This window comes from Aquarana catesbeiana, linkage group LG02, assembly GCF_042186555.1.
Source record: "Aquarana catesbeiana isolate 2022-GZ linkage group LG02, ASM4218655v1, whole genome shotgun sequence".
Lineage (NCBI taxonomy): Eukaryota > Metazoa > Chordata > Amphibia > Anura > Ranidae > Aquarana > Aquarana catesbeiana.
Genome location: NC_133325.1, coordinates 145,222,544 through 145,236,773, shown reverse-complemented (window position 1 = coordinate 145,236,773; position 14,230 = coordinate 145,222,544). Strand labels below are relative to the sequence as shown.

Sequence of the window (14,230 nt, the reverse complement as noted above, 5' to 3'; positions counted from 1 at the left end):
TTCTCTAAAATTAGAATTTGTTTTATTAAGATTACAGTAAGGACAATCGATTGTAGGCTATAGTGAGGCAAGGAAAGATGTAATAAGATCTGTATATTCTGTAAATAGCTAATATGTCAACTCTACATAAATAGTAGGGTTGTCCCGATATCGATACTAGTATCGGTATCGGCACCGATACCGAGCATTTGCCCAAGTACTTGTACTCGAGCAAATGCTCCCGATACTTCCGCCGATACCTAAACTGTCAGCAGTGATCGGCGCGTGGGGGAGTTACAAGCTTCTCCCCCCGCGGCTTTCAGCTGCTTTAGTGACATTCACCGCATCCTCCATGCCCCCTCCATTCCTCTGTCCCCCTCCGCTGTCCCTCTTCGTTCCTCTATCCCCCTCCGCTGTCCCTCTTCATTCCTCTGTCCCCCTCCGCTGTCCCTCTTCGTTCCTCTGTCCCCCTCCACTGTCCCTCTTCGTTCCTCTGTCCCCCTCCGCTGTCCCTCTTCGTTCCTCTGTCCCCCTCCGCTGTCCCTCTTCGTTCCTCTGTGCCCCTCTGCCATTCCCTCTTCGTTCCTCTGTCCCCCTCCGCTGTCCCTCTTCATTCCTCTGTCCCCCTCCGCTGTCCCTCTTCGATCCGCTGTCTCCCTCCGCTGTCCCCCTCAGTTCCTCTGTCCCGCCGTTCTGCTGTCCCTCTCTCTTCCTCTGTCCCCCTCTGCTGTCCCTCTTCATTCCGCTGTCCCCCTCCGATCTTCTGTACTGCCGTTCCACTGTTCCTCTCTCTTCCTCTGTCCCCCTCCGTTGTGCTGTCCCTCTCCGCTGTTTGAATGGACAGAGTCAGCTGACTCTGTCCATTCACATAACTGAAACATTGTAACCTCCTGTGATTACGATGTGTCAGTTTATGAATGGAGAGGAGCCGCTGTCTTCTCTCCATTCATTCTCAGTGCAGCTGAGGCTGCAGAGAAAGGGACTGGGGAATCTCTATCCTCGGTCTCTTTCTCTGTCTCAAGGGGGATATATGAGGGGTCTGTTAAGACCTCTGATATCTCACCAAAGCCCCCCAACAGGGTTGATTAAAAAAAAAAAAAAAAAACAAAGTATTGCAATAAATAATAAAAAAAAAATATTATTGTAAAAAATAATAAAAATGTAAACAAAAAAAAAAACACACAGATACCGTTCACCCCCCCCCCCCCCCCCAAAAAAAAAAGGAAAAAAAGAAAGCATTGTTAAAAAAAACAAACACTGTCACGTGACATAAAAAAAGTATCGGTAATCGGTATCGGCGAGTACTTGAAAAAAAGTATCGGTACTTTTACTCGGTCCTAAAGAAGTGGTATCGGGACAACCCTAATAAATAGTAATAGTATAGTAAATAAATACACTCACCGGCCACTTTATTAGGTTCAATTGCTTGGTAACACAAATTGCTAATCAGCCCATCACATTGCAGCAACTCAATGCATTTAGGCATCTAGACGTGGTGAAGACGATTTGCTACACTTCAAACCGAGCATCAGAATGGGGAAGAAAGGATTTAAGTGACTTTGAACGTGGTATGGTTGTTGGTGCCAAACGGGCTGGTCAAAAACTGCTGATCTACTGGGATTTTTACACACAACCATCTCGGGTTTACAGAAAATGGTCCAAAAAAGAGAAAATATCTAGTGAGCGGAAGTTGTGTGGATGAAAATGCCTAGTTGATATCAGAGGAGAATGGGCAGACTGTTTTCAAGATTATAGAAAGGCAAAAGTAACTCCAATAACTACTCGTTACAACCAAGTTATGCAGAATACCATCTCTGAATACACAACACATCAAACCTTGAAGCAGATGGGCTACAGCAACAGAAGACCACACTGGGTGCCACTCCTGTCAGCTAAGAACAGGAAGCCAAGGCTATAATTCGCACAGGCTCACCAAAATTGGACGATAGAAGATTGGAAAAACATTGGCTGGTCTGATGAGTCTCGATTTCAGCTGCGACATTCAGATGGTAGGGTCAGAATTTGGCGTAAACAACATGAAAGCATGGATCCAACCTACCTTGTATCAATGGTACAGGCTTGTGGTGTTGGTGTAATGGTGTGGGGGATATTTTCTTGGCACACTTTGGGCCCCTCAGTACCAATTGAGAATCGCTTAACCACTTCCCGACCGGCGCGCGTGATGTACGTCGGCAGAATGGCATGGCTGGGCAAATGGGCGTCCCCGTACGTCCCTTTGAATTTGCCGCCGCGTGCCGGCCGGGAGCTCCGTGAGTCGGGTTGTGGGTCCAGCGGACTCGATCGCTGCGGGGATACCCACGATCGCTTCACGGAGAGGACAGAGATGCTTGTTTACATTAGCATCTCCCCGTTCTGCCTAGTGACAGTGTCACTGATCTCTGCTCCCTGTGATCAGGAGCAGAGATCAGTGACGTGTCACACATAGCCACACCCCCCCCCCCCCCCACAATTAGTAACACTCCCCAGGACATACTTAACCCCTCCCTAGCCCCCTAGTGGTTAACCCCTTCACTGCCGGTGTCATTTACACGGGAATCAGTGCATTTGTATAGCACTGATTGCTGTATAAATGACAATGGTCCCAAAAATGTCCGATGTGTCCGCCATAATGCCGCAGTCACGATAAAAATCGCTGATCGCCGCCATTACTAGTAAAAACAAAATTAATAATAAAAATGCCATAAAACTATCCCCTATTTTTTAAACACTATAACTTTTGCGTAAACCAATCAATAAACTTATAGCGATTTTTTTTTTTACCACAAATATGTAGAAGAATGCGTATCGGCCTAAACTGAGGGAAAAAAAATGTTTTTTTAAATATTTTTTTGGGATATTTATTATAGCAAAAAGTAAAAAACAAAGCGTTTTTTTTAACATTGCGCTATTTTTTTGTTTATAGCGCAAAAAATAAAAACCGCAGAAGCGATCAAATACCACCAAAAGAAAACTCTATTTGTGGGGAAAAAAGGACGTCAATTTTGTTTGGGAGCCACGTCGCACGACCGCTCAATTGTCAGTTAAAGCGACGCAGTGCCGAATCGCAAAAAGTGCTCTGGTCAGGAAGGGGGTAAATTCTTCCGGTGCTGAAGCGGTTAAACACCACAGCCTACCTGAGTATTGTTGCTGACCATCTCCATCCCTTTATAACTACAGTGAGTGTATTCATCTTCTGATGGCTACTTCCAGCAGGATAATGCACCATGTCACAAAGATCAAATCATCTCACCACTGGTTTCTTGAACATGACAATGAGATCACTTTACTCCAATGGCCTCCACAGTCACCAGATCTCAATCCAAACCTTTGTGATGTGGTGGAACGGGAGATTCGCAACATGGATGTGCAGCCGACAAATCTGCAGCAACTGCGTGATGCTATCATGTCAATATGGACCAAAATCTCAGAGGAATGTTTCCAACACCTTGTTGAATCTATGCCGTAAAGAATTAAGGCAGTTCTGAAGGCAAAAGGGGGTCCAACCCAGTACTAGCAAGGTGTACCTAATAAAGTGGCCGGTAAATGAATATATTACCTGGAATTCAGCACCCAGCTTTTCTCTCTAGAACTTGATAGAAATGTCTAGTTGAGTTGTGAGAACCTTCTTTTATACATTCAATTTAATATGAATTCCTGTTGTAAATGGTTATTTTTCTTTGTGTCCACAGAATGTCGTTCTGTACGATGACTCTGACTGCGATAGCGCTGAACTTGATCATTCGCTGACTGCAACGACTTCATGATTCCAGAGTAAAGATACCTCCTGACTGTATATAAAGGAAATATTTATATAAATATTATCTATAAATATAATACATAATATGTGAATAGACTGAGCCACACCCCCAAACGCACACATCCTTCATTTCCCACCCAATGACAACACATACACAACCCTTCGCTCACCAAGCAGGGGATCAAAAGTTTGGAAGCACTGGAAATAAAAGCCTGCACACCAAAGCAGACAAAGACTACTAAATGATGAATTCTTGCCTGTTAATGGGAGTTAATGGGCACTGAATGAAATGTTACTGCGTTTCACTGTACAGCTACAGGGGGTGGTGTGGTTTAATCTCACAGATTACCTCCTGTCATTGCTGAACCACGCCAGGTCTTTAAAATTTTACTGTTAAGCAGGAGTGGTTCAGTCACTGTGGAACTCAATTTAAAGGACCACTGCAGTTTAAATTTAAAAGTGATCCCATATGAAGTGTCATCTTGTAACATTCACAAATGTTTTTACAAAATTAAATGTAGATATTTAAGACTGCATGCCTAATTTGTCTTCTGTACTCTCCCACAAAAGGAGAAGAGGCTTGCCGCACTCTGTGGACCTCTGTTTTGGCATACATATAGAAAAAAAAAAAATCCTCCACTGAAAACAGAGCAACTTCAGTTCTAGCAAAAGTCAAAAAAAAAAAATTCATATGCATTTGTGAATGTTCTTTTAGGAACATTAAATATTGTAATTTAGCTACAGCTGCAGCTGTTTTTAGAGGACCACCACATGTGCATTGCCTTTTATAATAAATCTAAAGGACATAGCCTGCAGAGAGACTCTGCCAAATAAATACTAGAGGCAAGCCATGAGTGTCCATAACTGTTGCCCTAAGGAAATGTCTGGTTGGAGCTCACTGGGGGGTTGCATTGTACCAGCATGCCCATACCAACTCCCTGCCTTACTAATGTGGTTTCAACAACCTACCACTTTGTTCCTGTCATCTTCCCTATTATCACCAATTGTGGAAAATGGTGGCTCTCTATCAGATGTCAACAATACTGGCTTCCTGGCTTCTAGCAATAAAATCATCGAATATGGGGTGAAAATTGATTCATATAACCTCCATGTCAGATTAATTTGCATATCTAAATTTCTTGTTTGCTTTAAATCCAGAAATGTTTTTGGTTGAAAGCTGATTGAAAACAACAGCGCGTAATGCTGTCCACACACAGTAATATTCAGGCAGTTAAAACCATTTTCAACAAGCTTTCAATTACAAAGACAGCCAAACGGATCCAGGAAAATTACCACCAGAGCTATCAATCATTTAACAGTGCTGATAGAAGCTGTTAATAGTAGTTGGTTTGTGGAAAATAGTTAAAGTTCCCTGAGAATTGTGCTTCTCAGGTGAAACAGGTATTCCCTGATGATTACATGAGGACCAGGGCAGAACACTTCCATACTACCCACTCAGGTGATCCCCTGAGTAACACAGTGAAGCACTCCCATACTTCCCCGGTGATCCCCTGAGGAATAAGGTGGAGCATTCCCATACTTCCCCGGTGATCCCCTGAGGAATAAGGTGGAGCATTCCCATACTTCCCCGGTGATCCCCTGAGGAATAAGGTGGAGCATTCCCATACTTCCCCCATGATCTCCTGAAAACCCCAGTTAAGCAATTCCCATACTTCCCTGATGATCTCCTGAGGACCAGGGTGGAGAACTCTTATACTTCCCTGATGATCCCCTGAGTACCACAGTGGAGCACTCCAATATTTCCCTGGTAATCCCCCGAGGAATTTCCCTGTCGATCCCCTGAGCACCCTAGTGGAGCACACCCATACTTTCCCGATAATTCGCTGAGGACCAGGGTTGAGCCATCACATGCATATCTGATGTTTGCCTGAGGACCAGAGTGAAACACTACTATACATGCCAGATGATCCCATAAGGACCAGGGAGGACCACTCCCATACTTCCCAAATGACCCCCCTGAATATCACAGTAGAGCACTCATATGCTTCCTTGATGATCACCTCACTTGGCCTCTCACCCAGTGGGGCTCCTCTGTGGTAGTACAAACTACACAGGCAATATGCCTACCTTGGACATCTAATAATGTTCACAGATATATATGTAAAAGTTTGCACGTCTTTGCAGCACTTGAGTTATTTGATACTTGGGTGCTTGTATATTGAATACGTTCTTATTTTTATTGTTCAGAAGCCTGATGTATATAGAGAAAAAAAGAACATGCTATGTGGCTAGGGGCACATTTAAAACATGTAAAATTGCCCAATCTAATGTTTGTGTTCGATTGGGCATTGGCTAAGGACACAGCTTAATGTGGCTGGATAAAAGTTACACAATTTATCAATTCATTGCATGAATTGTATGTATTGTTCATAGATAGTGTCTATAAGCCAGTGACTGAACATTCTGCTGCTTCTGGAACAATGCAAAATATACTGTTGTAATATATATCCTACATGTACTACTTCCGTAGGCTGCTGCTATTTCACTACTGGTGATATACTGTGAGCTACTATTGTGGGATTAAGGGCAAAGTCAGACAAACTATTTTACATACAACTGAATGGTAACCAGGGATATTTCTTAAGTAATACACAAGTGTTGGTTGTAGTGATCAACTTCCTAAAATGCTAAATGCAGCATTTTTGGCTCATGTGATAGACAGAGGACTCCCAAATCATTCCAACACTGAACTAATACAAAAACATTCAGTACTGCCTTTAAAATTGCCTGTCTGACATTAATGGCTATATACACATTATGGTATAAGTAACCCTTTAATCTCTTTCTCATTGTATTTGACATCAAGCCTCACTGTATACAGTGTTCATGAGCAAATAGTTTTTTGTGACTATGTTGCAGGATTTCTTACTGCTGTGTTGTCAGCTTGTCGCCAGTGCTCCTTCAGTTGTCTGTTGGGCTGCCTATCAGGTCTTTCATAGAGACAGAACACCCAACTGAAGGAATGCTCGTGGCAGGCTGACAACAGGAAGTGGTGTTGCTGTCAGAATCTTCAGGTAAGAAACCTTACAACACAGTCACTAAAAACAATTTACTTAAAGCTAGTTGATCCACTGTGAAAAGTGTGCAGGCATACTATAAGTTAAGTTCAACGACGTGCTTGCCACCTCCTAGACTTTTCTCTATTATTTACATCTGACAGGTTCATGGTGTGGGGGAGACACTTGGGACTCTGAGAGGAAATAAGCACACACCTCAACTCTGCCTGCCCCTCCACTTTGCTTCACATTCACAGAAGCCTTTGTATTTTGTGAATGAGTTCACATAATAGAAAGGCTTCTGTGACTGGACAGATGGAGGAGAGGGGCAGGCATAGCAGCTGCATCGACACTGCTGCTGAAGGAGCAGAGCAAAGCAGCTGAATTCCTGGAGTTGAGCTTTATGAAAACTGTAAACAGTACATGACGTAATGTGAAACATGCTGAAAAATAGGTATAGGGTTTACATATCCCTTAAAGTTGTCCTTTTAAAAACAGCTTGACCGTTAATAAATTTTTGTATGACTGTCAGATACATTCATGCATTTTAATAGAATCTCATAAGCAATCATTGTAGCAGTGACACGGTCACTCTTGCAATGGACATCCGTGACAAAGTGACAACATTTACTATTCTGGATCAGATTCAAGAATTTGTTCCTTTCTCTACAGAAATCATGATGTTAGCTGTCACACAAATGCTATCCTGATGTGTATATTTGCCCATAAGTCCACTTTTAAAGGAAAACACATAAATAATTTTGTGCTTAGTAGAGAGTACTTAGAGAACCTTGCACATATAATTCTATTTACCTGCGGAGCCTTGTTGTGCAGATCAATCACAATAGTGTTCCCCCATTTCTTGCCAATGCTGTGTTTATTGACACATTTTTTAAATATTCTCCAGTGCAGTCCTAAAGGGGAGAAGCCTGCTGGAGGAGTTCACAGCAGAGTTTCCGGAGGCAAATAAACATCGCCCTTTCTTTTGAGTTTTAGGGGTTATCCATTTCTACATTAGTGATGTCAAGAGGGCAGTTTTTAGCTGGTTTCTATGCACCAATGTAAAATGTATTTTTCGTATGCCTCAGGGTAAAAGGTATTTGATGACAATCGCTTGAAAGATATTTTGTTAATGTAGCATAATGAGGTACAATGGTCACTAACTCTACTGTGAAAAGGTATTTTATAGGATTCACAGCTGGCTATCTAATGGTGGTTACAGCAGTTAAGAAAAGTTAAACTGGCAGGGGTCTTGATTATATTTATACTGTTAATTTGTTCTGTTTTCTGGGAGGCTTTGATCTGAACTATATAAATTAGTATATTCATTCCTTAAGAAGTGTATATACTTCATTTCTATTTTAAGCATGACTTTGATTGTAAAATATGTTAAGTTAAAAGATGCCCTCAAAGTGGAACTAGCTCTTTCAGCCAACTGTAGAGAAATATATATATATATATATATATATATATATATATATATATATATATATTTATATTTATTCAACAATTGCAGTGCATGGTACTTAGCAATTCACTTGAATGGTGCCTCAGTGGTGTCATTAGTTCATAGATATAGTGAGTTGATGTGCACAGAATGGCTGATGCCACTGAATTTAGACAGCAGGTATACAATATTTCACAGTTAATGTACCCATCTGTAATTAACATTAGTTGTCCACACTATATAACTAATGTTTTGTTACTGTACAGGTTACAGACAGAAAGGGCTTCCTCCTCACATCACAGCCATATCCACAGTGCTTAGTGTTCTTGTGTCTACAAATAGCTTGAATATTTATAGATGTGTTTGTGAATGTTACAAGAAGCTCATTTACATAACCGAAAATGTTTTTTTTATTTTTACTGAACCTTTAAAAAAGTAATTTTGTGCAGCGGTCATCTTGTTACGAGATTCTTATTGGTGCTAAGCTCTGTAGATGTTTCGCATGAAGCGTTTCATTGAGGTCCAGTTATACATCCATAGAGGTTATATGTCCTGCAATTGCCACATTTAATGGAGGCTGACATATTGTGGGTTGAACGAATTCCGACTGTCAGGTCACTTGATGATATAAATGTTGCAAATAGTTGAAACCCATGAACAAAAATGTGAAATATTGCAGCTTACCGGTCCTGTGTGAAAAATGCCAGTTGATCTTGCCAGAAGAGCAGTGTCCTTGCAACTTCCTGTGCACTGAACTGATAATTGAGATAACAGCTTTCACAGCTATCCTCCGTGAAATACAGATCTCCTCCTCCCTATGGTAAGGAGTTGAGGATAGGGGGAGGCATTTGTAGTACAAATCAGAAGTTCTGGCTAGGGTGACTTCTCTAGGACAGGAAGTGTGTTACTGGCAGTTACTGGTTAGCCCACAAAATGGTTTCATTCACATTCTCATTACTGATTGGTGGATGGCTCCAAGATATATTTGCTAAAACAGCACCTAGATGTTGAAAATGTGCATGGATTTCAGATCTCATTGTTGGACATTTCTTTTTGAAAACTGTTCAGATATTCACCTGGCAGCATGTTCAGTACACTAAGACCAAGTACTGTCACAGTGGGCACTATGGCCTATTAGCAACACAGGCCAACAGGGCATATTTGCCACAGTTTTGGTAATTTGGCCACGAAGGATAATAAGGTGGATGCTTGATGACACCTTCTTGCAGGAACTAGGCCAGCAGAGCATTCTTCAGCACAGGGTGCTAGTGGATGGCAAGCTGTTCAAGGTGCTATTTAAATATTAAAATTGAGACAGATATAACCAAGACTTTATATAACAATGTGCATTGAGTAGTGCTTGCAGAGTAGCCTGTGGCAGCCAATCAGCTTGCAGCAGTCTACATTCTAACTGGATGCCATAGCATATAGTACTCCACTGGTTTGGTATTGGTGTATTTCCACAGAAGAATGAAGGCAGGAGTGTAAGAAAGTCTTTACCAAGAATAAGCCCACATTCTTTTTTACATTGTCCCATTTGATTATAGAATATCTCTAGTATACAATCAGTGGGAATAGTATATCAATAGTATATCAGTGGGAATAGTAATTTTAAATCACCAATGCAAATGAAAAACTGAAAGTTGAGAAAACATTGCCTTTGTTTAGCTAATATAGAACTAAACCACATGTGCTGCTTTTATTAAAGTGATAATACATATCATATAAATACCATTCAGGTAAAGACATTCAAGGAGTGCCAGGGCATAATAACTGCTTAACGGGTTCAGCACAAATCTTGGCTTTAAAGAAACATTCCCTAATATTTTTTTACATAACAAAGGACTGAAAAAAAGCCTGTCATTGAAAGATATTTTGTTTGACTGATACATGATTTTTTCAGATACATATGACATATCAAAAGGACTATGGCTGTAAATGCAGCTGTGGATTTTTCTGGTCAATAAGCCAGCTGTTCTTGTGAAGCTTCAGAGATTTCCATCTGACTGACTTCACATCACTTTAATATTACCCCAACATTAACTATTCTGCTATCATACAAAAGTGTTGAAAGTCCAGTAGCAGGCCTGTCCTCCTATGGCTCATTTCAGATGTCTTACACTACATCTCTCTGGTTGTGTCCATAGTTTGAAGATCTGTAGAGAACTCAAAGCTGAGGTCCAGGTATGATCTTTATTGCATTGTTACATTAGTCCATATTTGGTAATTATGCATATCCCATGCCTGGGGGGCTAATGTGGCAGGGGGACAATAACTGTATTAGTTGTTGCTACTACAATATTCACCACAATTTGCCAGGACCCATGCCGAGCAGCTTCCCATCTGCATGTGACCACATGGGATCACCCGCCCAGCACTGCTGGCATTCACAAAATGGCTTGTATTTTTTTTTTATGAATACAAGACATTGACTCATTGGACGAGGTGGGGCAGTGATGTCACAATCTAGACCTCTTCCAATCAGACAATGACTTGTATTCATTGAAATACAAAAAGGGCTTTTTGTCAATGACGGTGATGCTGAGCAAGCGACCCCCTATGGTCACTATGCAGAAGGTAAGCTTCTTGGCACAGGACCCAGAAGATCACTATTCTCACTGTAATAGCGCTGATTGCTACAGTGATTGTCACCTTCTACAGCGGTCCCTCAGGTTTTCGGATGAAATACGGACATACATGCGTCCCTGCTATGGTCCAATTCTGCAGACGGAGGAAAATCCAATTCTGCAGACGGTCCGTGTTCATCCAATCCCCCATAGGGGAGAGCGGAGATCTGACAGGGTGGTCCCTGCACAGTGTGCAGGGACCGCCCTGTCATCCGCCGGCTTAGCAGGGATCAACGGAGCGATCCCTGCTGAGCAAACGGAGGTTCACAGGGCGGATCATCACGTATCCGTCCCGTGTGAACGAGGCCTTACCCTGGTTCACGCAAACCATGTATGTATGCAATAAAGGTCATACCTAGCCTTTAGCTTTAGTTGCATCAAACTATCACAGGGACAGATTCCAGCTTTGTCAACACATGTTTAGCCATCATAAAGTTTTCTGGCATGCAAGGGGCTCCATCCTATAGAGCTGGGCAATTACACTGCAGATCCCTTAAGGGAAACCTGCACTGAAAGTAAATATAGGCTGCCACTGCTGACCATACCTTCCAAAAAGGCTTATTGCCTTGCTGCTATGTTGATCAGGTGGCTTTAATACTTAAACAAAAAAAAAAACCTAAGCTGGAACAAGTATACTGATCATAAGTTTGACATCACTCAGCAATGGCAGTCCACATATTTATTTCAGTACAGGTTTTATTTAGCACTAGGCATGCCAAAGTTATACAAAGATAAATCACCTCTGCGTTGAGTTCTTTTCATTCTAGGTTCAATGGAGATTAGAGATGGTACTCACAGGTGGTTCAAATTGAGCTTTTAATGGATGGCCACCACTATCCACACAGGTTTCAGTGAGACCACCATGCAGTACGACATGAGCTCTGTTCAACTTGCGCAACTTGAGTATAGATGATCTAGGACCAGAGACATAAGCATAGTCTCTGTGTACATGGAGCCAAACAACATTCTTCCTGGCAAGGATGAAAGCTAGAATGTAGGTTATAGACATCCTAAAATACCACATTCTGTCCCCAACTAAGAGATTAGCACTCTAGAGATTGCAGTGTTGCGTACACTGCATGGTATGGTGTACTGGGCCAAAATATCCTTCAAATAAAGTAGATAGAACCATTCCAGCTAAAATGTAGCTAATGTAGCTACCCTAGAACTTGTGATAAAGAATGTACTTATTACATAGACCAAAGAATAAAATATATTGCAGAAGACAAAGTTTAGTTTGAATATTAAAGAGTTACAGCATGTAAAGACACATGATCATAAAATATATGAAGATCTTACGTGTTTGTGTATGGATGGAATGTAGACTGCCAGGTATAAACTCTGGTCTGCAGGTGCATGAAGTAATTTCTTTAATACATATATTTAAATGGAGATTCTAATTATAGGGGAAAAGATATACAGAGGGATCCATCTTAGTTATGATCACTGAAAACAGTTACATTCTCCATCAAATGTGTTGCCATAAACTGAAATTCATAAACAAATTTACCATTAAACTTCTAATTCAAGATTACAAATGACTAGTTGTACTGCAGGAAATATATAAGCACTGTTGGAAAGATGTGAACAACCAATCATATGTAATTTTTCTGGTGCTGTTGAGAAAAAATAAACAAGCATTTGATTGGTTGCTTGGAAATAAAGAACATTGCACACACTCTGTACATCACTTGTTTACTGAATAAGTAATGAGTGCGATCATCTTTTAGGTCAATGAAGTTCTACCTGTATTACTAGGGGCAGGACAGAATGCTTCTTTACAACAAATAACCACATTTTCCATTCTGTATCCTACACTTGCATTGTATATCTTTCTGACTGCACCCTGGCCAGTACTACTCTCCTTTACCTCTTCAGAACAAACTTGTAAACACATACTCTTAGAAGATTTTGAAACACTCCCATAAGGCTGAATTCTTAATGTTCAACTCACAGTGCTAATCCATACCAGACTGGTGCATCTTAGTGTGTATGTATTACAATAATGGCAGGACCTTCATGCTGCCATCAACCTACCCTTCACATTACCTATTAAAATCAATTTTGTATTTAAAATTATATGGGCTACTGTCATTTTTGTTCTCTTTTTATGTGACTCCTAAATGTAATGTCAACTGTAAAGGTTAAGCAGTTAAAGTGACACTACACAATATCCTTATTCTCCAAAAATAATCCATACACATCCACTACTTTATGACCCGTTAATCTACTTTTCATTAAATTGTTTCCTACTGTGTTTTTTTTGCCTCCTTGTAACGTCCTCTGTGAGATTCCAAACCTCCCCTTTTCTCCCTCACTTCTGCTTGTTTGAAACAAGTGGTATATGTTAGTTGTGGTCAAAAGCACTGCTCTGTGTACACTACAAATCTCATAGTTCATAGTTCCTAATCCATCTTAGCAGCAAGCAAGACAGAATGTTTACCTTCCTACATACATCGGGACCAAGAAGAATGAACATAGCCACCCTCCAACAGGAATTCGGATCACAGAAAAAAAAAAAGGAATTTGGAGGAGGCTGAGAGGATCAGGTTGGGTTCACACCATCGCCGCATCTGGCTCACAGCAGGGGTCTGGTGCGTCCTGGTTCACCGTTTCAGGTCAGGTTTTAGCCCAAATTTTTGGCTGTATTCAGACCTGAAACGGACCAAAAGACGCACAAAATTCACCGGACCGGCTGCAAAGATATGTGAACCGGCTCCATAGTCGGTCAATATCTCCTGCTATTGCGAATTGGATGCAGAGAATCCACATTCAAGTCGCAATAGTGTGAACCCAGCCTGAAAGGTAATTCTTTGCGTTAGGAATACATGCTTGAATTTTCTTTTTTTAAACTAGTGTTTTGTCTCACTTTTAGTGAACCATGGTTATGCGGAGCAGGTGGCTGTTGCATTCTGCTAAGTGCATATTTTGTTCTTGCTATACAAAAAATGGGTTTAGGGAAATTTAAGAACATTTCCATGGTTTTTATGCAATAAAATGCATGGAAAACGATTGGTACAGCATGTTCCTGCTTCTCTTTATTCTCATGGGCCTTAAAGGCTTAAATACAGTGGATATAAAAAGTCTATACACCTCTGTTAAAATGTTAGGTTTCTGTGATGTAAAAAAGAGACCAATATAAATAATTTCAGAACTTTTTCCACCTTTAATGTGACCTATAAATTGTACAACTCAATTGAAAAACAAACTAAAATCTTTTTTTGGGGGGAGTCAAAATAAAAAAACTAAAATAATGTGGTTGCATAAGCATGCACACCCTCTTATAACTGGGGATGTAGCTCTCTTCAGAATTAAGCAATCACATCCAAACTCATGTTAAATAGGAGTAATTACACATCTGCCAACATTTAAAGTGCCTCTGATTAACCCCAAATAAAGTTCA

At 40.9% G+C, this 14,230-nt stretch overlaps 1 protein-coding gene across 4 annotated transcripts in view; it reads left to right on the top strand.

Annotated features, from left to right (window-relative positions):
* MAP3K12 (mitogen-activated protein kinase kinase kinase 12) overlaps window positions 1-12,906 on the top strand; it is a 231,223-nt gene extending 218,317 nt beyond the window's left edge. For all 4 annotated transcript variants that reach the window (XM_073613598.1, XM_073613599.1, XM_073613600.1 and 1 more), the window contains one exon: window positions 3,669-12,906. In XM_073613598.1, coding sequence (XP_073469699.1) covers window positions 3,669-3,743 — 75 coding nt within the window. In that variant the 3' untranslated portion in view covers window positions 3,744-12,906. The remainder of the gene's footprint in view (window positions 1-3,668) is intronic.
* The last annotated feature ends 1,324 nt before the right edge of the window (window positions 12,907-14,230 follow it).